Raw genomic sequence first — 25002 nt, 5'->3', positions numbered from 1 at the left:
GTGTAATATTTACGGATGACCAAATTTTTATAAAACGTGTCTTAATATTTCGAACATCTCTAAGGAAATCAGCAACATTTAGGCTTTCGTTCAAATGAAAATCAAATGAAAAACTGGTATTATGATAGAAACATTCCAGTTTTCGTTGCTTTCTCTTAAAGCTTTCCATCATTGGTTGTAGCACAGTATAGAAACGCCTTTGACACATACTGTAAAATTTCTGCAAATGGTCGGGGACACATGTTCGACTCTGTCATTACGTGGGATGTACCATATTTCTTTCCTTTTTCTTATCCGGGATGAGTGAACACAGTACTCAGCATTCACTATTTTCAAGACATACAGAGCATCAGTCTCTTCGTCTGATGAAGACGACATATTCTGATACATTCGTAGCAGGGCCGTTCCGTGTCTCACAGCGCCACTTCAGTATGAACTGCTAAAGTTCTATCTGACCCGTCTCAGCCAGGCGTTCAAGCCACGCCAATTGTGCTTGAATTGGTCCCACGGCAACTGGGAAGGGCTTACTGAGTTAATTGCCTCGCCGTTTGGAGGTAACACTACTGTGGAGCCATTATGCAATGAAATTTACCATTGTCGTTGATAGCACACGTTGTTGACATACCTACCTTACCTCCGAGCAAATGGATTCGCCCGTCCCAAGTCACCGGTGTATGCACAATCGATGGAAACACAGTCACTTGTGAGCGAGCGGTCTGAAGTAACGGTGTCACTATGTTTTCGAAACAGAAACAGCGGAGTTGGATCAAGATAGTTAGTGCCAGAGGTCGTACAGAACGACAGAATCATTAAGGTCTTCAAGAAGCGGGCGGGGAATGGGTATTGTTGTACAGAACAGTGGCAAGCTAGGTATAATCCTTCAACGAAGGTCGGCTAACTGTGGCAGACATGCATCGGGCAGGACCTCCTAGCGTCTCTGAAGAAGAAGAGCATGCTGTTGCCGTGTTAGTGGACAGTGATCTACGCCATTAGATTCGTGAGCTCGCCTACGAAACCGGATTAGCTCATACGACTGTGATTTGCGTCATCAAGGAATGCCTGGACATGCGAATAATTGGATTACGATTGGTTCCGCATGACCTGACGGAAATGCAGAACTCGATGCTTTACGACGCTGCTCAGACGCACTTGGAGCGCTTTGAGCGCGGAGGAGACGCTTTCTTACGCCGTATCGTAACACTGTATGAGACATGGGCCACATCGTACGACCGAAAACCGAAACGCCAATCCAACGAATGGCGTCGTTATGGGTCGCCGTGAAAATCGAAAGTGCGTCAGAGCCCCAGTATGGTGAAAGCTATGGTGATTCTCGTGTACGACTGTGATGGCGTTATCCTAACGCATTACGTTCCTCCACAACAGATGGTCAATGCACAGCATTACTGTTCGTTTTTGGAGCATCACCTGCGACCAGCTTTGCGAAAGAAGCGGCGACACTTTCTGCCCAACCCGCCCATGATTTTGCACGAGAATGCGCGGCCGCATACAGCGCAAGCTGTGGCTGCTATGTTCGTTCGATGGGACTGGGAAGTACTGTACCATCCACCATACGCCCCGGACTTAACTTGTGACTCTGAGTTGATTCCGAAGACGAAGGAACTACTTCGTGGCATTCGCTTCAGAACTGTTCCAGGGATTCGACAGGCAGTAGACAGCTCCATTCGCACCATCAACAGATCAGGCTCTGCTAACGGTATGCTGCCCCTTCCGTATCGCTGGCAACGGGTTCCACACAACGCTAGTGACTACTTTGAAGGACAGTAACAGGTGCAAATATGAGACTCTTTCTCATCGGTTGTGAATAAACTATCTAAGTTCCAACTCTCGTATTAGGAATAAAATTTTCCTTACCGGTCGGTTGGTTGAGTGGAACAGAAGCAGCATTGTTAATCAGGATGTCGACACCGCCTAGGTTGTCCTTAATCCACTTGAAGACAGACAGGATGCTACCTTCGTCACCCACATCTCCGGCGATGGCGTGAAGTTTACCAGGAGCGCCCTTCACTGCAAGTCCCTGTCACACGAGAAACAGCAGAGTCATAACAGAGATTATGGGGAACTCGCGAGACGCTTCTATGTGTGTTTGACGGCGAGCCTCTTAAGTACTTGTACACTGACACGATTCACTCAAAGATAGCCAGCTCAAATACTAACAGTTTCAAAGTTTCATATCCTGAAACTGCAATGAGTATAACGCATTTAATCCTCACCACTTTGTGTTCAAACCCTGAATCTCTCTCCACTGTCTCAGTGTGGATTGGTGGATGAGGTACTCAGCGGTGGAGTAGCTAGGTGTCAATTGCATCACTACACTAGTTCGTGAAGGCTGGCCAGCATATATTCGACATAGGTAAATGAGGCAACTGCTCGCTTACAAATTTTCACCAGATACTTTCGGATGACAACGGAGTGACGTGACTATTTCCAACGTCATCGAGTTGCAATGTGTATCATATACCAAAAGAGAATGAATGGAGTATTGAGTTTACAGCAAAAGTTGGTTTTGTTTCTACTGATTATTTTCCGTTTACGCCTTCATGTCACTGATTTGAATGCTCTCTTACAGCTAATGCAGAGCGGCACTGATGAGTCCAATGCTTGGTGTCCTCGGCTATGAAGACTGATACGAAAACAGAGGTAACAAATCAACGAAGCCGCCATCGCTTTGGTAGAGCATTCATACATATTATCGGTTTCGGATCTGAAAAACATAGATCGAGAAGGCACAATACTGAGTGTGGGGTACCTACAGAACACTTTTAACATACCCTGAGGTGACAAAAGTCATCGAATACCTCCCAAAAATTGGTCGGATCTCCTTTTGCCCAGTATAGTGCAGGAGCTCGACATGGCATGAACTCAACAACTCGTTGGAAGTGCTCAGCACTGAGCCATGTTGCCTCTACAGCTGTCCATAATTGTGTTTGCCGGTCATTTATAAAATTTTTCTTAGGGAAGGTTTCAGTGTCCTAACGGATACTTTCGTTGTACGGCCCACATTGATTTCTGCAGCTATTTCATGCAGTGCTGCTTGTCTGTTAGCACTGTCAACACTTCGCAAAACCGAGAGAGGTGCCGAAGTGGTTACAATACTGGACTCGCATTCTGGAGGACGACAGTTCAAACCCGCTTCCGGCATTTGGCTGAAATTCAGCATACCAATGCTACCGAGTGTGGAACACTCATGTACAAAATTTTAACTTCCCCTGACAATTAGTTCCAGAAATATGGCTTGAGAAAGAAGGAGGCGTGACCTAGAAATTGCAACCCGCATCTGGCAATCTATCTTCAGACCCAAATTCACGTCTTAATAACTTTGGAACTATTCCGCAGAGTCCAGTGAAATTTTTACAAACCAGTAACCTCCCCTGGAGAACACACTCTATACATCAAAACACCATCAAAATATTTCGGCGGGAAAATAAACAATTCCAAAATGTGATTAAAAAATGTAAGACGTTAAAGGGTACATATTGTAGGTGCCCTCTATTTAATTCACTCAAAAAGGGCTTTTTTTGCGGTAAGCTTAATGTGGCCTGTACACACACAGAACTCATCTTGCCCATATCGTCAAACAAACAGAGTTTCATGCACACGAAAATAGAAAAATTTGAAAAATTACCTGAAAAACATGGATTTTCTAAGTGTGGTAGCACAAAAGGGACAAGTGATATCCAAGCCAAATTTCAAACACTGCATAAGTAGGCCATAATATAATATGTGGCAAAATTTCAACTTGTTATTGCAAGGCATTTGTGTACAATAAAAGCTGACAGAGATGTATTTGGTTATGTTTTTTTTAATACGATTTAGCAAGTAATAGTGATGATGCAGACAGCTTGTTTCAGATGAAGCTGCAGCAATTGTTGGGAACCATTAGGTTGGTTGGTTGTTTGGGTAAGGAGACCAGACAGCGTGGTCATCGGTCTCATCGGATTAGGGAAGGATGGGGAAGGAAGTCGGCCGTGCCCTTTCAGAGGAACCATCCCGGAATTTTCCTGGAGTGATTTAGGGAAATCACGGAAAACCTAAATGAGGATGGATGGACGCGGGATTGAACCGTCGTCCTCCCGAGAACCATTAGGAAACAGAAAGTTAAAAAAAGGTAGTTTTCAGGTAGAGAAAGTCATTGTTAGGCAGGAACAACAAGGGAAACAAGCAACAATTACAGGTTACTCGTGTTTTTAAGATTCTAATTCAGACTGGTCAGTACTGTTGTGGAAAGTCAGCATGGAGGCAGAAGAGTGCACTAGTGGTGCATTTGTTCAAACAACTGCAGTATTGGTAGAGCACAAGCATCTGAATGTCATAAACCAACATATGGAACAAAATGTGAGATTTGCTTTGTACTGTATGATCTGGATGAATCGGACCAAGATTTGTTGCTATGGAGATCTGGGATACACCCTGTTGGCACAAGAAGTACACTTCCAGAAAACTTTAGTGTTCGTTATCATCATATGAAAGTGTTTCTGGATAAGTATTCTTTCCTACAAAGAAGTTGTTTTGATCCATTTCGGATTCATAAGAGTGAAGTGTAGCCTCAGAGAAATTGATATAAAATCAGCACTGAAAGTGAATCAGTGTATGGGACTTAACATGAAACCTGGACCAAAGTTATGTTCCATTGTGTTACACTGCTAAAAAATGAAGAATATTCTGATAATTTACATGACAGTGACGAATAATATCAGCCACCTACAACCACAGCGGATGAGCAATTAAATACTTCAGTGACTGCTCTCGGTTTGTCTCCCATAAAGAAACACAAAGTTGGGAAAAGAGACAGGTCCAGCTATGGTAGAAGAAAACTACAAGAAGCTCAAATGGAATTAAAACACAAAATAGCTCACACACTAATGGTGGAAGAGGAAGAACTATCTGCTCCAAAGGAACAGCAATCATGCCAGAAAGGCTCTGATTTGGACAAAAATGCGCATGATTTGAAAGAAAAATGTGCCATGTCCACACGCCAGAAAAAAGTAGCTATTCTTACCCTTGCACCTTAAAGCTAGTCTATTGGTTACACTGCAAAGGAATTCAATGTTTCTACATATATATGGTAAACCAAGCTAGGAAAGTAAAAGCAACCGAAGGAGAGTTCCCACAACTTCAGCAGGCTCAGGGTAAGCAATTGAGTTCAGAAATAAAGGTGCAAGTGTCGGAGTTTTATGAAAATAATGACTACAGCCGAATAACTCCTGGAAAAAACTATGTAACGGTGAAAATGGGAAATGTAAGTGTACAGACGCAAAAAATACTGTTGCTATGCGTCCTATCGGAACTATTTGTACAATTCAAGGAAAAGTATCCTAATACCAAAGTAAGTTTATCATCTTTTTTTCAATCTTCCGCCAAACTGGGTTGTGCCTGTAAGTGCAAGGGACACACACTATGTTTGTGTATGTGAGACCCATCAAAATGCTTAGCTAGTGTTTGCTGCTATATAGGATTCTGGCCTGGATTGCAAGGGTGGAATGAAGCTGCTAGTGTGTGACATCAGTTCCTACCAGTGCATGATACACAGGTGTGAAAAGTGTCCTGGTAAGGCAACTCTTGCAGAAAACATGAATAACAAACTGTAGGGTGAACTCCTTATGGGCGATGAACTTGTTTCCTATAAACAATGGACACACATGGATCGCACAAGTCTTGAAACAAAGCAAAGTACAGTGGAAGATTTTGTTGAAATGTGTTGTCAAAAACGGACAAACTGACCACACACAGCTTCACAGCAACAGGACAATCGGCTTATCTCAGTTTTGAAAGGATAATTTGAAACAAGATTAAATTATAGTAATACAAGGCTTTTCTGAAAAATTTTGCATTTATAGTTCAAGATGCCATCCAAGAATATCATTGGGACAACAGTCAAGTAACTCTCCAGCCATTTGTGATTTACTGTATGTTGTTGCTAAGCGATTAAACAGTTGTGGGAGGGGATAAGAAGAGGCAGAACATTGTACGATATGATTTTACAAAATTGTGTTGTGGAACAATGGCCACATCACCAAATACATCTTTGTCAACTTAAATTGTACACAAATGCCTTGCAATAACAAGTTGAAATTTTGCCACATATTATGTTATGGCCTACTTATGCAGCGTTTGAAATTTGGCTTGGATATCACTTGTCCCTTTTGTGCTACCACATTTAGAAAATCCATATTTTTCAGGTAATTTATCAAATTCTTCTATTTTCGTGTGCATGAAACTCTGTTTGTTTGACTGATAAGGCAAGATGATTCTGTTTGGGTTTAGGCCACATTAAGCATACCACAAAAAAATTTATACCCTTTTTGAGTGAATTATGTTTGACATAGAGGTCACCTAGAATATGTACCTTTTAACCTATTACATTTTTAATAACATTTTGGAATTGTTTATTTTCCCGCCTCAATATATTGATGGTGTTTTGATTCATAGAGTGTGCTGTCTAAGTGGATGTTACTGGGTTGTAAAAATTTCACTGGACTGTGCGGAATAGTTCCAAAGCTATTAAGACCTGAATTTGGGTCTGAAGAAAGATTGTCAGATGCGGATTGCAATTTCCGGTCACGCCATCTTTTTTCACAAGCCATAATTCTGGAACTAATTATCAGGGGAACTTAAAATTTTGTACATGAGTGTTCCACACTTGGTAGCATTGGTGTGCTAAATGTCAGTCATGTCTGAGACTATGAGCTGGAGCCCCTGGTTGAACTGACACGGAATGACCCAGTGAATGATCTCTGTGGCCCGCCCGATATGAAAGCTTATTAAAAATGCTACAGAGGTCCGATTGTGCAGCTGTGTCAAATGGAGCAGGTCGACTCTGCTGAGTTCTTCCTGAAGCTGCAGGGTTGGAGAGTGGTGAAGGGGAAAGGGTGGCTGGGGTCAGGGGTGGAGGGCAGGTGAGCCACCTCTGAGACTTAACTTCGAGGTGAAAAGTTTCCTTGAGAGAAAATCTGCAACACTCATGGCGTAGTAAAAAGTCACTTCGTACTCAACAGATGGTTGACTGGAGGAAACATGTGAGGCGTTAAATGGAACCTAACAGATTTCTTTGGTATTTCGTCAAAGTCATGTACCGACAATGTTATTGAAAGCATGTAAAGAATAATGATCAAACAAAATTCCTCCTCCTGCTCACGTGCTTCTACGTCAGAGGTTAGTTAGGAGTTGTTCAGTTATTTCCAGCCCCCGGAGCTACAATATTTCCGAACCGGGGCAAAAACTGGATCCACCCCCCTCCCTCCCACTCGAGCGATTCAGATAAAACGTAAAAAATTAAAAGAAACGACTTTCGAAAAATATGTTCATTTGGTAGTGCAAGTCTCTCAAAAGTGATTAATGTATAAAATACATGTGTTTGAGGAAATGTAACATACTATTTGGTTGGAAAAGTTCACACAGCATTCTTCTGTCGCACGTCACTGTATTTCGCTCTGTGGGATTCAAAGTGTATATTTTGTAATGGAAGCCATCAAACCTATATTCAGGACAGTGGAAATTAAAATGTTCTGTGGTGCCTCTTTTACGTCCAATCGGCAGGTTTGACGTCCAAACACCCTTTAAAAAACCACAGTTAATACTGGGTGGTATTATTTGTGACCGGGAGAATAAGAACTCTTTAGAAAATTTCCACTCTTTATTGTCTGTTAGCTAATAACTTTCTCTTATGTGTGACTGAAAATTAAATGTAGGAAACATAAAGGCTGTAAAGACAAGACAGAAGCAAGACAGTACACATTTCTTCAATACTTAGGTCCCTTGCGAAAGCTTTACACGGCGTGCTTTCCGATTTAGAGAGAATCTGTTACCTCATCAAAGTTCGTCAAACGTTTACCTATATGACAAAACAAAATATTGTCGTCTAATACTGAAAGTGCTATTAATACGAATAGTACCCAAGACTGGTGTGGTTTCTTGATTTGCTTAAATCTATTTTGTCACTGTCTACTAGCTACAAGGAAATAGGCCTTCCTAATGTTGCAGCAGTTGTAACAAACGCCAAGTAAGCGAGACTGTTTTGGCACAGATCGTCATTTTTATGTTTCTCATTTGCATAAATAACACGACAGAACATAATTCACGAAGTACCAATATCAAATGCCTATTAAGCCTATTACAAACAAGAAGTTTTATTTTAGGAAACAGTTTGACATGTCTAATACACGCTCTAGTTTCTCAAGCATGAGATCGAAAAGTACTATTAGTACGAAATATTTATTTAAAACTGGAATCTTCCTATTCTTCCATATAATTTGTGTGATATCTCCGTGTCTTCTCCTTCCTCGTTCTAAGAAACATTACTCCGCGTTCATTCTCTGGTTAGGTGTTGTTGCTTGTTCGTACAAAGCCTTTTCCGCGCTGTTTCGAGAATATAATTTAAGCAGCTGTTGTCCATGGACTGTACAACTGGTCCTTAGTAGTGTACGTTGTGGCAAAAATTTTCTGTCACAATTCATTTTCTTGGATAGAGCGATAAGATATTTTGTAATCTTTCTTACCTGCTATTCCTGTCAGTCATTTAATTCCACTCTGCAGTATGAATCAATGGATTTCGCTAATAATTATAACAACGCTTCTCATTCGCTCACCCAATCAACCACATAAACAAATATCCGTTTGGGTGTATTCGGCTCAGCTCGTATAGCTCCATCCTATATTGTCTGCAAGGAAGTTTTTTATTTCTTGGTGTGACAGAGATTCCCCTGGCAGAGACATCATGTACACTATGGATGTATGCGAAACTCAACTTCAGTTAGTTCAGAACTCAACTTAGACTTCGATAAAATATTCAAAGCCAACAGGGCTCCGTTTCAAAATCACATGAAGAATCGACAGATCAATGCACGCTGGATGCTAGGCGCTTTATGAAACAAGTTTATTTTCTTGAAGAACACCGAAGTAAAGAGCTGTCGGGCTGGGCCAGCCCTTGGATGGGTGACCATCCGGTCTGTCGAACGCTGTTGGCAAGCGGGGTGCACTCATTCCTTGTGAGGCAAACTAAGGAGCTATTTGATGAGAAGTAGCGGCTCTGTTGTCGTAAATTGACATACGGCCAGGAGAGCGGTGTGCTGACCACATTCCCCTCCATATCCACATCCTGTGATGCCTGTGGACAGAGGATGACACGGCAACCGGTTGGTACCGTTGAACCTTCCAAGGCCTGTTCACACGGAGTTTAGTTTTAGTATGAATTTGCTGCCCCCTGAAATTGCCGCCGGAGCAGATATGGCGGTTTAACCCCTCCCCCCTCCCCCCAACCTCTAATATCTGGGCCTAATTATTTCGATTTCGTCTGGTATTTTGTACCAATACTTTAAAGGAGCAAGAAAAAGTGCTTTGGGCGGTAACATGCATTTATCCTCAATACATATGCGTGGCTCTGTTATTACCAATTGAATATTTACATTCTTATACAGTTTCATTTCTGGCTATAACGTCATATTTTGAAGAATACAATAGCTAAGCAAACTAGCAGACCCGATGTCCGCCAAACAGAAACAATTAGTAATGAGAAACGTGTTTAGATTTTGGTTGGTGCAGGAAAATTTGTTTTTTTGTTCCACTTTCTGCGCACACACTGTTTGCCAAATGTGTAGTGGGTTGCCTAATGTGTCATTTGCCGAATGAGTCATTTGCCGTTTACCAGATAGGACTGACTGAGTACATCGAAAAAGTTCGAAGAAAGGCAGCATGTTTTGTATTGTCGCGAAATATGGGAGAGAGTGTCACAGAAATGATACAGGATTCGGGATGGACATCATTAAAAGAAAGGCGTTTTTCGGTGCGATGGAATCTTCTCACGAAATTGCAATCACCAAATTTCGCCTCCGAATGCGAAAATATTTTGTTGACACCGACCTACATAGGGAGGAACAATCAACACGATGAAATAAGGAAAATCAGAGCTCGTACTGAAAGATGTAGGTGTTCATTCTTCCCGCGCGCTATACGAGATCGGAATAATAGAGAATTGTGAAGGTGGTTCGATGAACCCTTTGCCAGGCACGTAAATGTAATTTGCAGAGTATTCTTGTAGATGTAGATGTAGACTGTAAATCGACTTCCATAGCTGAGACGCTGTCATTCTCAATGGAGAGAAGTCTTCCGAATTAAGAATGATTTGAGGTGTGCCGCAGGGGAGTGTCATAGGACCGTGGCTATTCACAATATACATAAATGACCTTGTGGATGACATCGGAAGTTCACTGAGGCATTTTGCAGATGATGCTGTTGTGTATGGAGAGGTTGTAACAATGGAAAATTGTACTGAAATGCAGGAGGTTCTGCAGCGAATTGACGTATGGTGCAGGGAATGGCAATTGAATCTCAATGTAGACAAGAGTAATGTGCTGCGAATACATAGAAAGATAGATCCCTCATCATTTAGCTACAAAATAGCAGGTCAGCAACTGGAAGCAGTTAATCCCATAAATTATCTGGGAGTACGCATTAGGAGTGATTTAAAATGGAATGATCATATAAAGTTGATCGTCGGTAAAGCAGATGCCAGACTGAGATTCATTGGAAGAATCCTAAGGAAATGCAATCCGAAAACAAAGGAAGTAGGTTGCAGTACGCTTGTTCGGCCACTGCTTGAATACTGCTCAGCAGTGTGGGATCCGTACCAGATAGGGTTGATAGAAGAGCTAGAGAAGATCCAACGGAGAGCAGCGCGCTTCGTTACAGGATCATTTAGTAATTGCGAAAGCGTTACGGAGATGATAGATAAACTCCAGTGGAAGACTCTGCAGGAGAGACGCTCAGTAGCTCGGTACGGGCTTTTGTTAAAGTTTCGAGAACATACCTTCACCGATGAGTCAAGCAGTATATTGCTCCCTCCTACGTATATCTCGCGAAGAGACCATGAGGATAAAATCAGAGAGATTAGAGCCCACACAGAAGCATACCGACAATCCTTCTTTCCACGAACAATACGAGACTGGAATCGAAGGGAGAACCGATAGAGGTACTCAGGGTACCCTCCGCCACACACCGTCAGGTGGCTTGCGGAGTATGGATGTAGATGTAGATGTAGATGTAAATGTAGACACTACAGTGAGAAGTCCCGATTTTATCTTGCGGTCAGTGGTCGCGTCACACGAGGCACAGGGAGTGCCATGAGCCGTCTCTGGTGGCGAGCGAGTAACTATTTCATACGAATGTAATAAGTCTTCACTGAGCATTTAAATGCATTCAGGTTCTCGACAGCACACGACAAAATTAAGACCTTCAGTCGGTTATTTTCCAATTAGATACTGATATTCCGTGGACCCTGCACGCAGCCGAGCATTTCCAAAGTATGGCGAACAAGTCTACTAGTGTGACGTCACAAGTTCGCTGCAGGACCCGCACAATTCGTTGGTCCCGTGCTCCACACCCGTGACCACTGCCCGCTTCATGTACTACAAATTATTACGTATCAGAAAAATCTGTTATTTTAGTCTGGCTTCTTCTGATGTGTTAAAAAATTGTGCTTTGTATAATCACAGCATCTTCACACATCTGCTTAATAGCGCTAGTATCTATTATCTGTTTGTAATTTAAGACGTATTAAAGTCAAGATTATTTTGTTCAGCCACATCTTTGCATCATGTCACCATAGTTTATTGTTCAGTTTGTTTTCTTCTATGACCAACTTTTGTAATTTATATGTAGTTCATTAGTCAATGTGTCTGATATTTTACCTTAGTTCATTAATCTTACATCGCGTTTACACTGAAACATCCCATCTTGCTTTGTTCCTGAATCTAACACGGACATTTATCAAGTCCGGAAAAGAAGTTGCTCTGTAGATGCAGTAATTTAAAATCTATCAACCAATAAAATTTCACCGCCCCACATAGTTTTCTTTGTACCTGATGATGGCGTAACAGCCGAAAACCGGTTTGCGGTATAAGTAATAAATGCTGTATAATATTACACCACTGATATGTGTGTTCTCTAAATTTAACTTAAATGTTGATCCATTATTCGAAAAGTTAACTTCGTTAATTAATGGTTAACGGATTAACGGTATCATGCCCAGCTATGACGGCTGTATACCGTGTAGCAGGGGTGCACAGAGCCCATAGTACAACAGGCCGCAAACTCCTGACTGATTACGTAAAGGATAGCAAGAGGAGAGAGAAAAAGTTATTTGTTAGACAAATATTAACTTTAATAAACAAATGTAGTTCCAATAATGTATTATCAAAGCAAATGTTTCACAAGAGAAAGTCCTCTCCTTTTTAGGGAAGAAGATAAACTGAATAAAAATAATTGCCGGAATGATCCTGAGGGTCGGTCGCCATCAGGCTAACTGCCACCCGCGGTGTCTGCACGCGTGTATGTATGTGTGTGTGTGTGTGTGTGTGTGTGTGAGTGTGAGTGTGCATCAGTGCTGTATATCGTCGAGCGCTACCAACACCTGCGACCTCATTCCTGCACAACTAGAATTCCAAGTTATTGTACTGTTATTTAAGGAATCTAATTCGTGGTCCTGCGGTGGCGTTCTCGCTTCCCGCGCCCGGGTTCCCGGGTTCGATTCCAGCGGGGTCAGTAATTTTCTCTGCCTCGTGATGACTGGGTGTTGTGTGATGTCCTTAGGTTTAAGCAGTTCTAAGTTTTAGGGGACTGATGACCATAGATGTTAAGTCTCATAGTGCTCAGAGCCATTTGAACCATTTTTCATGTAAAAAACAGCTTTAAGCGTCTGATTACTTTACAAACGACCCTGACCGCATTGGAAGAAGACGAGTATATTTGCAACGCTTATAATATACTTTTGCACTACTAGTGATAACTGCTGAAGAAAAGGCAGAGGAAAAAAATACAGGATAGAACAATGAGAGGATAGCATCGTATGGCAGAACTGGTCCTTGCTTTGGGCCGCATGGGACCCATACGCCCTCGGTTGGGCATCCCTGGGTTAGGGAGTTGGTACGACGCCAAGACAGGCCTTCAAAATGAAAGCAGCAGACAAGAGTTTTAGAGAGAGCCCGAGAGACAGGTGGAGCCCTGGAGTGAAGAAATATGTGATGAAGAGGGGAGAAAAATTGGTCGGAGTGGATAGAGAAAAGGAAATGTGTGTGAGATTTATGTTCTAAATAGACCCAGCCAGGGACTGGAATCTGTAGAAGATGATCTTTGAAGTGTAGCAGCAGTTCAGCGCTACTTCGTTAGTAAATCCAGAGTAGCAAGTTAGTCTGGTATTTTAAACCATCACAACCTGCGTTTAAGAGCCTTGTCGCAACCGGCAGACAAGGAAACAAGTGTTTTAACTAAAAAAAGAGACCACATGGTAAACGGTCTTAAGCATTTTTTTATACTCCTATTTATGGTACGTGAACATATGATCCCAAACATCATTTAACCAAAACAGTTAAAGGCTATTCTCAAAAATTCTCGAGTGAATCGGCGTTGAAGATTTCCGAGCGTTCGTGATATCCTAAAGTACATTAAGGCCCTTGTCAGACTCCTCTTTTTTGGTCATGGTGTACATTTAAGCCCCATAAGTCTTTTCTTTTTTTCTGATAGCGGACACAAAGTACCTGGAATGTCGAAGAAGGTGTTCCGACATGTGCATAGACCCATGAATGTACACAAACCGGAAAAACCGTCAGAGACGAGCGGTGGCATTTTGAGGCACGGTTCCACAAAGAAGGTGTACGAAAGCGAAAGATACTACGATGGCAACAGAAACTCTTCAGGTTCGGATACATTCTGGATCGAAAGAGGACAGGTCGACCATCAATTCGACAACAAACACGAGCATCAGTGGCGGATTAGACCTCCCATAAAATCGATGTAGGGAAGATCTGCTGAACTTGGAATTCCAAAAACGACTATGCTGACACACATGAAAAACGATCTGGAATTAGAATGGTTTAGGCCTACATTTGTAAATGGGTTGAATGATGAGGATATGCGGCGAAGACATGAAGCCTGCCGAAGAGTGCTAGATGTGTTTGTAACCCTCCCACAGCGGGTAAAGTTTTCTTCTCAGACGAATTTAAAATTTATCGATCTTGTCGGAACAGGAGTTTTCTTTCTGGAGAAAGGAAAACCAATATTGTTATAAAGAGTTACAGAATAACCCTCCCCCCCCCCCCCCGGCCCCTACACGTTATGATATGGGCTTCAATGTCCAGTAGGCAATCATAGGGACGTATTTCTTTCACGGTCTGTGAATCAGCGTTATTACTTGCAAATATTGCATGAATGTTTTATTCCAGAGATCCACAGACTGACACTTGGCTTCAACAACATGGAGCTCCTGCCCACTACGCTCTCCGCGTTCGAAAATTCGTTGATGAAGTGTTAGCCTAGAGGTGGATAGGGAGAAGATCAGTGCATTTACCAGCGCAAATAGAGTGACCTCTTCGGAGGCAGACCTGACGCCATACGACAATTCCATGTGGGGAATAATGAAGACCGTGTCGCGAAACAACGATACCAGACAACTGACGAACTGAAGTAAGCTGTCAGGGATGCATTCAAAAAAATTACGATGCGTATACTTTGGAAAATGGTGGTGCCAATACTGACGTTCTGGATCTCGAAACAGGCTGCTTCGTAGAGAATCAACGTTTGGTACACATCTCCTACGACATGTTCGCAATAAATAAATACACATCATGACCAAATAAGAGGGGGAGGGGGGGGCTGTGATAGGACTTTCGTTCCAGACTGTAGGTTCACGTTTCCGGCGAGCCCTATGGCTCTTCGTTGCAATAACGGCGTAACATGTAGGTGGCCGAGGTTAGATTTCTGCCTGAGGTAAAATCTTAAAGAGAGGTCCATTTCCGTTAAGCGTCGAACATGTGGAGATGCAAAAATATTGTAATGTCTTTTTTAATTCAAAGTATCTACAGAGTATTACAAAAAGGTACGGCCAAACTTTCAGGAAACATTCCTCACACACAAATAAAGAAAAGATGTTATGTGGACATGTGTCCGGAAACGCTTAATTTTCATGTTAGAGCTCATTTTAGTTTCGTCAGTATGTTCTGTACTTCCTCGATTCACCGCCAGTTGGCCCAATTGAAGGAAGGTAATGTTGAATTCGGTGCTTGTGGTGACATGCGATTCATTGCTCTACAGTACTGGCATCAATCACATCAGTACGTAGCATCAACGGGTTAGTGTTCATCACGAACGTGGTTTTGAGGTAAGTGCGATGTTTACAAATGCAGAGTTGGCAGATGCCCATTTGATGTATGGATTAGCACTGGGCAATAGCCTTGGCGCGGTACGTTTGTATCGAGACAGATTTCCAGAACGAAGGAGTCCCGACAGGAAGACGTTCGAAGCAATTGATCGGCGTTTTAGGGAGCACGGAGCATTCCAACCTATGACTCGCGACTGCGGAAGACCTAGAACAACGAGGACACCTGCAATGGACGAGGCAATTCTTCGTGCAGTTGACGATAACTCTAATGCCAGCGTCAGAGAAGTTGCTGCTGTACAAGGTAACGTTGACCACGTCACTGTATGGAGAGTGCTACGAGAGAACCAGTTGTTTCCGTACCATGTACAGCGTGTGCGACGGAGGGTGGATGCATGTATCCTCGCTAACGGAGGACATTTTGAACATTTCCTGTAACAAAGTGTTTGAAGTCACGCTGGTACGTTCTGTTGCTGTGTGTTTCCATTCCATGATTAATGTGATTTGAAGAGAAGTAATAAAATGAGCTCTAACATGGAAAGTAAGTGTTTCCGGACACATGTCCACATAACATATTTTCTTGCTTTGTGTGTGAGGAATGTTTCCTGAAAGTTTGGCCGTACCTTTTTGTAACACCCTGTATAATAAAGATCTTTTAAAAGTGTGGAACCTAGAAATCTTTATTTGCAATGTAAATTGAAATTTTGTTTGTGATACGTAGTTATAAATAAGAAAGGCATGCAGTTCTCGTTCAAATGGTTCAAATGGCTCTGAGCACTATGGGACTCAACTGCTGTGGTCATCAGTCCCCTAGAACTTAGAACTACTTAAACCTAACTAACCTAAGGACATCACACACATCCATGCCCGAGGCAGGATTCGAACCTGCGACCGTAGCAGTCGCACGGTTCCAAACTGCGCGCCTAGAACCGCGAGACCACCGCGGCCGGCGCAGTTCTCGTAAAAATGATAATTACAAATGCGCTAATTTGCATATATCTGATGAATATCATTTTTAAATGACGTAGGTATTCGAATCGCAGGGAAGAAAAGCAATGACCGAAACTATATTAGAAACCGCGATTAGCTGTCACTCGCACTACTCACTTCTTTTCATGTTTACGTATTTTACGCTTCGCGGAAATGCTAACACAACGTGCAGCTGCATTTAAAAGCTTGCGTGGGCGAAGAATCGCATCCAGTATCTGCACAAGAAAGATGGGCATTCTATTACAGAGCCAAGCTCCCTTTCGAGGAAAATCGACCTTGCTTGACGATAGTATTGACGGTCGGAAAACTTCAGAGTCGATCCTTTCAGGAATATCTGAGAGTCGCCTAGTCCTGTTTTGGTTAATTGATACAGTGTAGCCGGCCGGTGTGGCCGTGCGGTTCTAGGCGCGTCAGTCCGGAACCGCGTGACAGCTACGGTCGCAGGTTCGAATCCTGCCTCGGGCATGGATGTGTGTGATGTCCTTAGGTTAGTTAGGCTTAAGTAGTTCTAAGTTCTAGGGGACTGATGACCACAGATGTTGAGTCCCATAGTGCTCAGAGCCATTTTTGATACAGTGTTTCGAAAAGTCTCTCCACAGGACGCGTAAGATTTTCAGCACATTCATATCACTGTATAAGCTACTATGCAGAATTCACTGCTAGTGGCGGCAGCTATGTTGAGGGAAGGGATTCAACATAATTACAATAACATTAATTAACTACATTAATTACAGTTATATACACTGTTCTCACAAATATCACAATCAGTGCTGAAAGGCACATTTCAGCACATTTACATTTATTTGCGAACAATGTTGCACATGTAATCGCATGCAGGTAATCAGTTATCGGTGTCTCCAGTTCGTATGTTGTCTTTTAGTCACACCGTGAAGCAAGTAGTCGAGCGGAGACAGATCAGGTGAGTGTGGGGGTCAAAGACCTTTCTCAGTTACGAAACTTCCTGGCAGATTAAAACTGTGTGCCCGACCGAGACTCGAACTCGGGACCTTTGGCTTTCGCGGACAAGTGCTCTACCCTCTGAGCTACCGAAGCACGACTCACGCCCGGTCCTCGCAGCTTTACTTCTGCCAGTATATCGTCTCCTACCTTCCAAACTTTACAGAAGATGTCCTGCCAACCTAGCAGAACTAGCACTCTTGAATGAAAGGATACTGCGGAGACATGGCTTAGCCACAGTCTGGGGGATGTTTCCAGAATGAGTTTTCACTCTGCAGCGGAGTGTGCGCTGATATGAAACTTTTTGGAAGATTAAAACTGCGTGCCCGACCGAGACTCGAACTCGGAAGGGCTTCTTTAAAGTTTGGAAGGTAGGAGACGAGATACTGGCAGAAGTACAGCTGTGAGGACCGGGCGTGACTCGTTCTTCGTTAGCTCAGAGGGTAGAGCACTTGCCCGCGAAAGGCAAATGTCCCGAGTTCGAATCTCGGTCGGGCACCCAGTTTTAATCTTCCAGGAAGTTTCATATCAGCGCACACTCCACTGCAGAGTGAAAATCTCATTCTGGAAACCTTACATAATTACTTTGTCTCCAAAGATTTCATCTAACAGTCGTAGGGAATGGTTTGCTGTATGAGGAGATTTTCATTCAGCAGGGCAATAAATTGATAAATTTTATGGGAACAATACATATCGGAAGTGACCATAGTATCGGGAAAAGTAGCCCTCTAATTCGCGATCGCATTATGGCAACGCACACTTCGATATTCTTTCCGCACAATCGCATTTCTCTTAACGCACGTGGATTTTTTGATGACAAAATTCGTGAATTTTGGACTTATGGCCTGTCCTCGACGAAGTATTATGATAATCTCTCCATTGGCAAAAGATTCCGGAATAGTCCCCCATTCGGATATCCGGGAGGGGACTGCCAAGGGGGAGGTTATCGTGAGAAAAAGATTGAATAATCAACGAAAGGATAATGTTCTGCAAGTGGGGGCGTGGAATGTCAGAACCGAGAACGTGGTAGGGAAACTAGAAAATCTGAAAATGGAAATGCGCTGGCTCAACAAGATAATGTAGGAGTCAATGAAGTGAAATGGAAAGAAAACAAGGATTTTTGGTCAGATGAGCATAGGGCAATACCAATAGCAGCAGAAAATGGTGTGACAGGAGTAGGATTCGTTATGAATAGGTAGGTAAGGCAGAGAGTGTGTTTCTGCGAACAGTTCAGTGAAAGGGTCGTTCTTATCAGAATCGACAGCAAACCAACACCGACAACGATAGTTCATGTATGCGTGCCGACGTCGCAAGCTGAAGATAATGAGATAAAGAAAGAGTTCGAGGATATTGAAAGGGTAATACAGTATGTAAAGGAGGATGAAAATCTAATCGTCACAGGGGACTGTAATGCAGTTGTTGAGGAAGGAGTAGAAGAAAAGGTTACAGGAGAATATGGGCTTGGGACAAGGAATGAGAGAAGAGAAAGACTAATTGAGTTCTGTAACAAGTTTCAGTTAGTAAAAGCGAATACCCTGTTCAAGAATCACAAGAGGAGGAGGTATACTTGGAAAAGGCCGGGTGATACGCGAAGATTTCAGTTACATTAGACCATGTTCAGACAGAAATTCCGAAATCAGATACTGGATTGTAAGGCTTACCCAGGAACAGATATAGACTCAGGTCACAATATAGTAGTGATAAAGAGCAGGCTAAAGTTTAAGACACTAGTCAGGAAGAATCAGTAGGCAAAGAAGAGGGGTACGGAAGTAGTAAGAAATGAAGAGGAATGCTTGAAGTTCTCCAAGGCTATAGATACAGCAATCAGAGAAGTTGGGAAGGCCAACATAAGTACAAAGAAGGTAATGGCGAGGAAACGATGGATAACAGACGAAATACTTCAGTTGATTCATGAAAAAAGGAAGTACAAAAATGTTCCGAGAAACTCAGGAATACAGAAATACAAGTCGCTGAGGAATGAGATAAATAGGAAATGCAGACGAAATGGCTGCAGGAAAAATGTGAAGACATCGTAAAAGAAATGATTGTCGGAAGGACAGACTCAGCATACAGGGAAGTCAAAACAACATTCGGTGACGTTAAAACCAAGGGTGGTAACATTAAGAAAGCAACTGGAATTCCACTGTCAAATGCAGAGGAGAGAGCGGAAGGGTGGAAAGAATACACTGAACGGGGAAGATTTGTCTGATGTGATAGAAGAAGAAACATAATTCGATTTAGAAGAGGTAGGGAATCCAGAATTGGAATCAGAATTTAAAAGAGCTTTGGACGACTTAAAGTCACATAAGACAGAAGGGACAGATTGCATTCCATCAGAATTTCTAAAATCGTTGGTGGAAGTGTCTGGCGACATGCCATTTGACTTTCGGGAAAGCATCATCCACACAATTCCAAAGACGGCAAGAGCTGACAAGTGCGAGAATTATCGCACAATCAGCTCAACAGTTCATGCATCCAAGTTGTTTGGAAGAATAATATACAGAAGAATGGAAAAGAAAATTGGGAATGTTCTAGATGACGATCAGTTTGACCTTACGAAAGGTGAAGGCATGAGAGAGGCAATTCTGACGTTGCGGTTAATAATGGAAGCAAGACTAAAGTAAAATCAAGCTTTAAGCATCTTGTGGTTTTGTTCTTCTTGTTGTCTCCGTGCTTGCTAAGAAAATGGGATGAGACTTTCGCCTTATGCAAGACACCTTTTTTCTTTTGTTTTACCCATACATGTTTCAGCACTTTTGTGCTATCGTCAGTGGGTTCTATTTTTTTATATTTTTTAAAATATTTAACTGTAAATTTGTTGTTAACATATTAACATTTGTGTTGTTTGCAACATTATATAGAAGTTGCATTTATAACTTAATTGGCGAAAACTGGGTGTAAGCATTAGTTAACTTACCTTACATGATGTTATAGTCCATTTATTTTGCAGAACAGCTACCAAAGTAAATGGACAATAACATCATTTAAGGTATGTTAACTAATGCTTACACCCAGTTTTCGCCAATTAAGTTATAAATGCAACTTCTTAATTATGTTGCAAACAACACAAATGTTAATATATTAACAACAAATTTACAGTTAAAAATAAAAAAAATAGATCCCACTGGCGATAGCACAAAAGTGCTGAAACATGTATGGGTGAAACAAAAGAAAAAAGGTGTCTTGCATAAGGCGGAACTTCTCATCCCATTTTAAAATCAAGACACTTTCTTAGGATTTGTCGACTTGGAAAAATCATTCGACAAGTAAAACGGTGAAAGATGTTCGAAATTCTGAGAAAAGTAGGGGTAAGCTATAGGGAGAGACGGGTCATATAGAATATGTACAACATCCAAGAGGGAATAATAAGAGTGGACGACCAAGAACGAAGTGCTCGTATTGAAAAGGGTGTGAGACAAGGATGTAGCCTTTCGCCCCTGCTGTTCAATCTGTACATCGAGGAAACAAAAATGGAAATAAAAGAAAGGTTCAGGAGTGGAATTCAAATTCAAGGTTAAAGTATATAAAATGATGCGATTCGCCGATGACATTGCTATCCTGAGTGAAAGCGAAGAAGAATTAAATGATCTGCTGAACGGAAGGAACAGTGTAATGAGTACAGAGCATGGACTGAGATTAAACCGAAGAAAGACGAAGGTAAGAGAAGTAGCAAAAATGAGAACAGCGAGAAACGTAAGATGAGGATTGATGGTCACGGAGTAGATGAAGTTAAGTAATAGTGCTACGTAGGCAGTAGAATAACCAAAGACGGACAGAGCAAGGAGGACATTAAAAGCAGACTAGCTACAACAAAAAAGACATTCCTGGCCAAGAGAAGTCTACTAATATCAAATATCGGCCTTAATTTGAGGAAGAAATTTCTGAGAATGTACATCTGGAGTACAGCATTGCATGGTACTGAAAGATGGATTGTGGGAAAACCGGAACATAAGAGAATTGATACGTTTGAAATGTGGTGCTACAGACGAATGTTGAAAATGAGGTGGACTGATAAGGTAAGGAACGAGGAGGTTCTGTGCAGAATCGGAGAGGAAAGGAATATGTGGAAAATAGTGAGAAGGAGATGCGACAGGATGACAGGACATATGTTAAAACATGAGGGAATGAGTTCCATGGTACTGGATAGAGCTGTAGAAGGCAATAACTATAGAGGAAGTCAGAGACTGGGATATGTCCAGCAAATAATTGACGACGAAGGGTGCAAATGCCAGTGTGAGATGAGGAGGTCAGCACAGGAAAGGAGTTCGTGGCGGGCCACATAAAACCAGTCAGGTGATAGATGATAAAAAAAAAATGCTCTCCGATATGTGAGACCAAGCCTCGTCAGGCAAAAAGTTTCGAACTAAAACGGGGTTCGTGACGGTGAAGAGATAAATGATACGATTCACAATATGCTATTACTCTTCCATGGTCCATATAACATAACTGTTGTGCAGCAGTAATTTTATACAGATACATCCCCGTCTCTTTGGTTACGGCATTTTGTGCTCTCATAGGAGAGATTTCAGCCTCTTGCGACAATCTCTTCATGGATTTGTTGGACTCCGCAACACGATGTCAGATATGTCGTGAAGCTTCCATTCTGTTAAAATTTTGGGACTATTAGCTCGTGCTGCATCATGAACTGATCCTGTTGGGAATTTGCGAACTAAATCACGCGCATTGTCACGATGTGGACACTTCGAAGGAGGAAAACGCAATCTAATTTGCTGCCTCACATGCTCCCTAAAGTTTTCTCCTGCACGGAAAACCGCTTCCACTAAAACACTCACTCGGCAACAGTAAGCATTCAGACCACACTCACATAACACAAGAATTAGACAATAACAAAACAAACAGCTGCAAACATATACGCAACAATACTACTCCCACCCTATCGTTGCAGGTCCACGGAACACATGCTGGCAAGACTTGAACGTGCTGCCAAGTTTATGTGCGTCACAAGGCGAGACACATAAGACTTGCCGATGTGGAAAGACTTTCAGTTCTCAAATTCCATAAAATAAAACATCTGATTGGCCTATGGTCTCCTTGTAACACTGTATGTAGGATTATAAGTTAGGACACATGGTGTGTGTATGTGTACCTTGATCTTTTCAACCCTCCTTGCCATTCCCACGACGGTGAGTCCTTCTTTCAGCAGCGCCTGCACAATAGCAGCGCCGATACCCGCACTGGCGCCAGTAACCAATGCGACACGTCCCTTGTACTTCTCGATACCCATGGCTATGTTGACAGAGCGGTTAGATAGTCAGTATCTCAGGCACAACTAACAGACTGACTACGACCACACTGTCTTATATATGTGCACATGCACATGACAAGCTATCAGCAAAATTAGCTGTGCTGTCGTGTCACAACACTTTACATAATTCCTGCTATGTTATCGTATTCATAAACAACTGCAGCATAAAAACCCAGTATTTTTTGTAGCGGTGTTCATCCTGGATAAGATATGGAGAAGGGACAAACTTCTGATTACGTAGGCTTTCCTTGCGTAGTAAGTCATGAAAGTCGCTTCGGGTTTGCTGCCGGATCCTAAAATCAACTTGATATTTCGGCGATCCAACTGGTCGCCATCTTCAGGAAAATGCTACTTATGCTGATGAGTCCCGCTGAGAACTGACGCCACGTTGCAAATCGACGTCCTATATAGGCCACCGTTCAGTACACGGCACATGCGCCGCCCATCACGGTTTCTGCCTTCCAAAACAGGGAGGTGGCGCCGCCCTTAGTGAAACACTGCTGGCAACGATATATCGCAATCAAGGCCGCACCGAAGAACGTCCAGTTTTGATGCGAGATAATACAAAATGGTTCAAATGGCTCTGAGCACTATGGGACTTAACATCTGTGGTCATCAGTCCCCTAGAACTTAGAACTACTTAAACCTAACTAACCTAAGGACGTTACACACATCCATGCCCAAGGCAGGATTCGAACCTGCGGCCGTTGCAGTTACCGAGATAATACAGGATTCCACGTTTTGGTAAGAGGAAACCCATTGTCATTGTTGATTAAATTATCAGCCAACCGAATTTCAATCGCCTCTTTATAGACACTGTTCCAAAAACCGGAAATGTTGGCAACCACCACAGTTTCCTCAAATTTCATTTTGTGTCCCTCATTTAGGCAGTGTTCTGCTACCGCCGATTTTTCCGGCTGTTGTAGCCTCGCATGACGGCGATGTTCCACACACCTGTCATGCACTGTGCGAATAGAACGGCCAACGTAAGCTTTCCCACATTGACACAGAATTTTGCACACCCCTGGTTTGCTAAGCCCCAAATCATCCTTCACAGAGCCGAGCAGAGCCCTAATCTTAGAAGGTGGATGGAACACACTCTTAATGTTAAAATTCCTTAAAATTCGTTCAATCTTAAACGATAAGCCTCCAGCATAAGGAAGAAAGGCCACAGATCTATGTTCCACTTCGTACACCTCCGGAGATGGTCCAAACTCCATAGCCCGACGAATCTGCTTCTCGGTGTGTGTCGGTTTTCGGTGAACACTGCGTCCCAAAGTTCCATCTGGTTTTTTATAAACCATTACGTCTAAAAATGGAAGCTTCCCATCATTTTCAGTGCATGACAGGTTTGTGGTACATCGGCGTCATACGAGGCTACAACAGCCGGAAAAATCGGCGGTAGAGGAACACTGCCTAAATGAGGGAAACAAAATGAAATTTGAGGAAACTGTTAATTTTTATGATACGATGAAACAAACAAATGGATTTTACACATCTTATTGCAGGAAGTTTATGAAGCTACATTTTTTCCTGGTGGTTTCTGCTATCATCAAATCGAACGAATCAAGCACAAAATTCTTCTTCTTGTAATATCCCCCTCCCATAATTTGTTATTGTCGATGGTAAGATCTCTTTTTTCAGAAATACGAGAGGAGGAAGATTTACAATAAACTTTTTACTTATCTTCTTTTCTTATAGTTCTCTCCAGGTCTTTATTTCTAGGTGTCTTATTCTTGAAGCTATTCGTGGTTCCAATAGACATAATTAACTTTGAAGATCGACTGTGCAATTATTTTTGAGATAATTTATTGTCTCATATTTTACGATATCACACTGTCTTTTGAATTTTCACATTAACAAAGCCAAAATTACATTGTTCTTCCAAAAACAAAAACACGTCTGACCACATCGGAGGCATGCCCACTACTACTTCATTCTGTGGTAATAACAATATTCCATAGGGTTTACAATTTTTTTTTGACAAATGAATTTCTAGTAATCAAAATATCCACGGGTGTACTGCCGGTCTATAGTGTCCAACGGGCACAATATTTCGGCGATCAAACATGTCGCCATCATCAGGTGAACTGACGGACAGAGCTCCTGTGAACGCGCCGGCGCGGAGATCTGTACGCTATGGCTGCTCAGGGGGAACTGGGTTCGGTCGCGGCGGCGGCCGATTTAAATACCCTCCGCCCGCGGCGCGCTCCCTCCGCCGTCCGCGCCCCGCTCCAGGGTAGCGTGGTGGAACAGATTGCGACGGCGTCTGAGATGACGTCGGTGTGATGGCTCTGTCCGCCGTGGTCGTCACAACTATGCGTTTGCTCGATTTACTCTTGATTAACCCAATCGCTGGTTCCCAAGCCTTGCTAAGATTATAGCCACAGTCACGGTTTATGAGGTCGTTATTGGTGCGAATTTCGATGGCCTCTCTAACAACGCTGTCCCAGTATCTCGACGTCTGTACCAGAATCCTCGTGCGGTCATACTCCATAGCGTGATTTTCCGACAAACAATGTTCAGCGACCGCCGACTTGCTCGGATACATCAGTCGAGTGTGCCTCTGGTGTTCACGGCATCGATCCTCGACGGTACGCATCGTCTGAGAAATATACGACTTGCCACA

At 42.6% G+C, this 25002-nt stretch overlaps 1 protein-coding gene across 1 annotated transcript in view; it reads right to left on the bottom strand.

Annotated features, from left to right (window-relative positions):
• LOC126336370 (dehydrogenase/reductase SDR family member 11-like) overlaps positions 1–22405 on the bottom strand; it is an 83288-nt gene extending 60883 nt beyond the window's left edge. Inside the window, exons 1-2 of the mRNA XM_049999975.1 lie at positions 22215–22405; positions 1873–2035 (exon numbers count right to left, since the gene is read on the bottom strand). Of these exons, the coding sequence (XP_049855932.1) occupies positions 1873–2035; positions 22215–22352 (301 nt within the window). The 5' untranslated portion in view covers positions 22353–22405. The remainder of the gene's footprint in view (positions 1–1872; positions 2036–22214) is intronic.
• Positions 22406–25002: the final 2597 nt, after the last annotated feature.

The sequence above is a fragment of the Schistocerca gregaria genome, chromosome 2, assembly GCF_023897955.1.
Source record: "Schistocerca gregaria isolate iqSchGreg1 chromosome 2, iqSchGreg1.2, whole genome shotgun sequence".
Lineage (NCBI taxonomy): Eukaryota > Metazoa > Arthropoda > Insecta > Orthoptera > Acrididae > Schistocerca > Schistocerca gregaria.
This window is presented reverse-complemented; position numbering and strand designations above follow the sequence as displayed.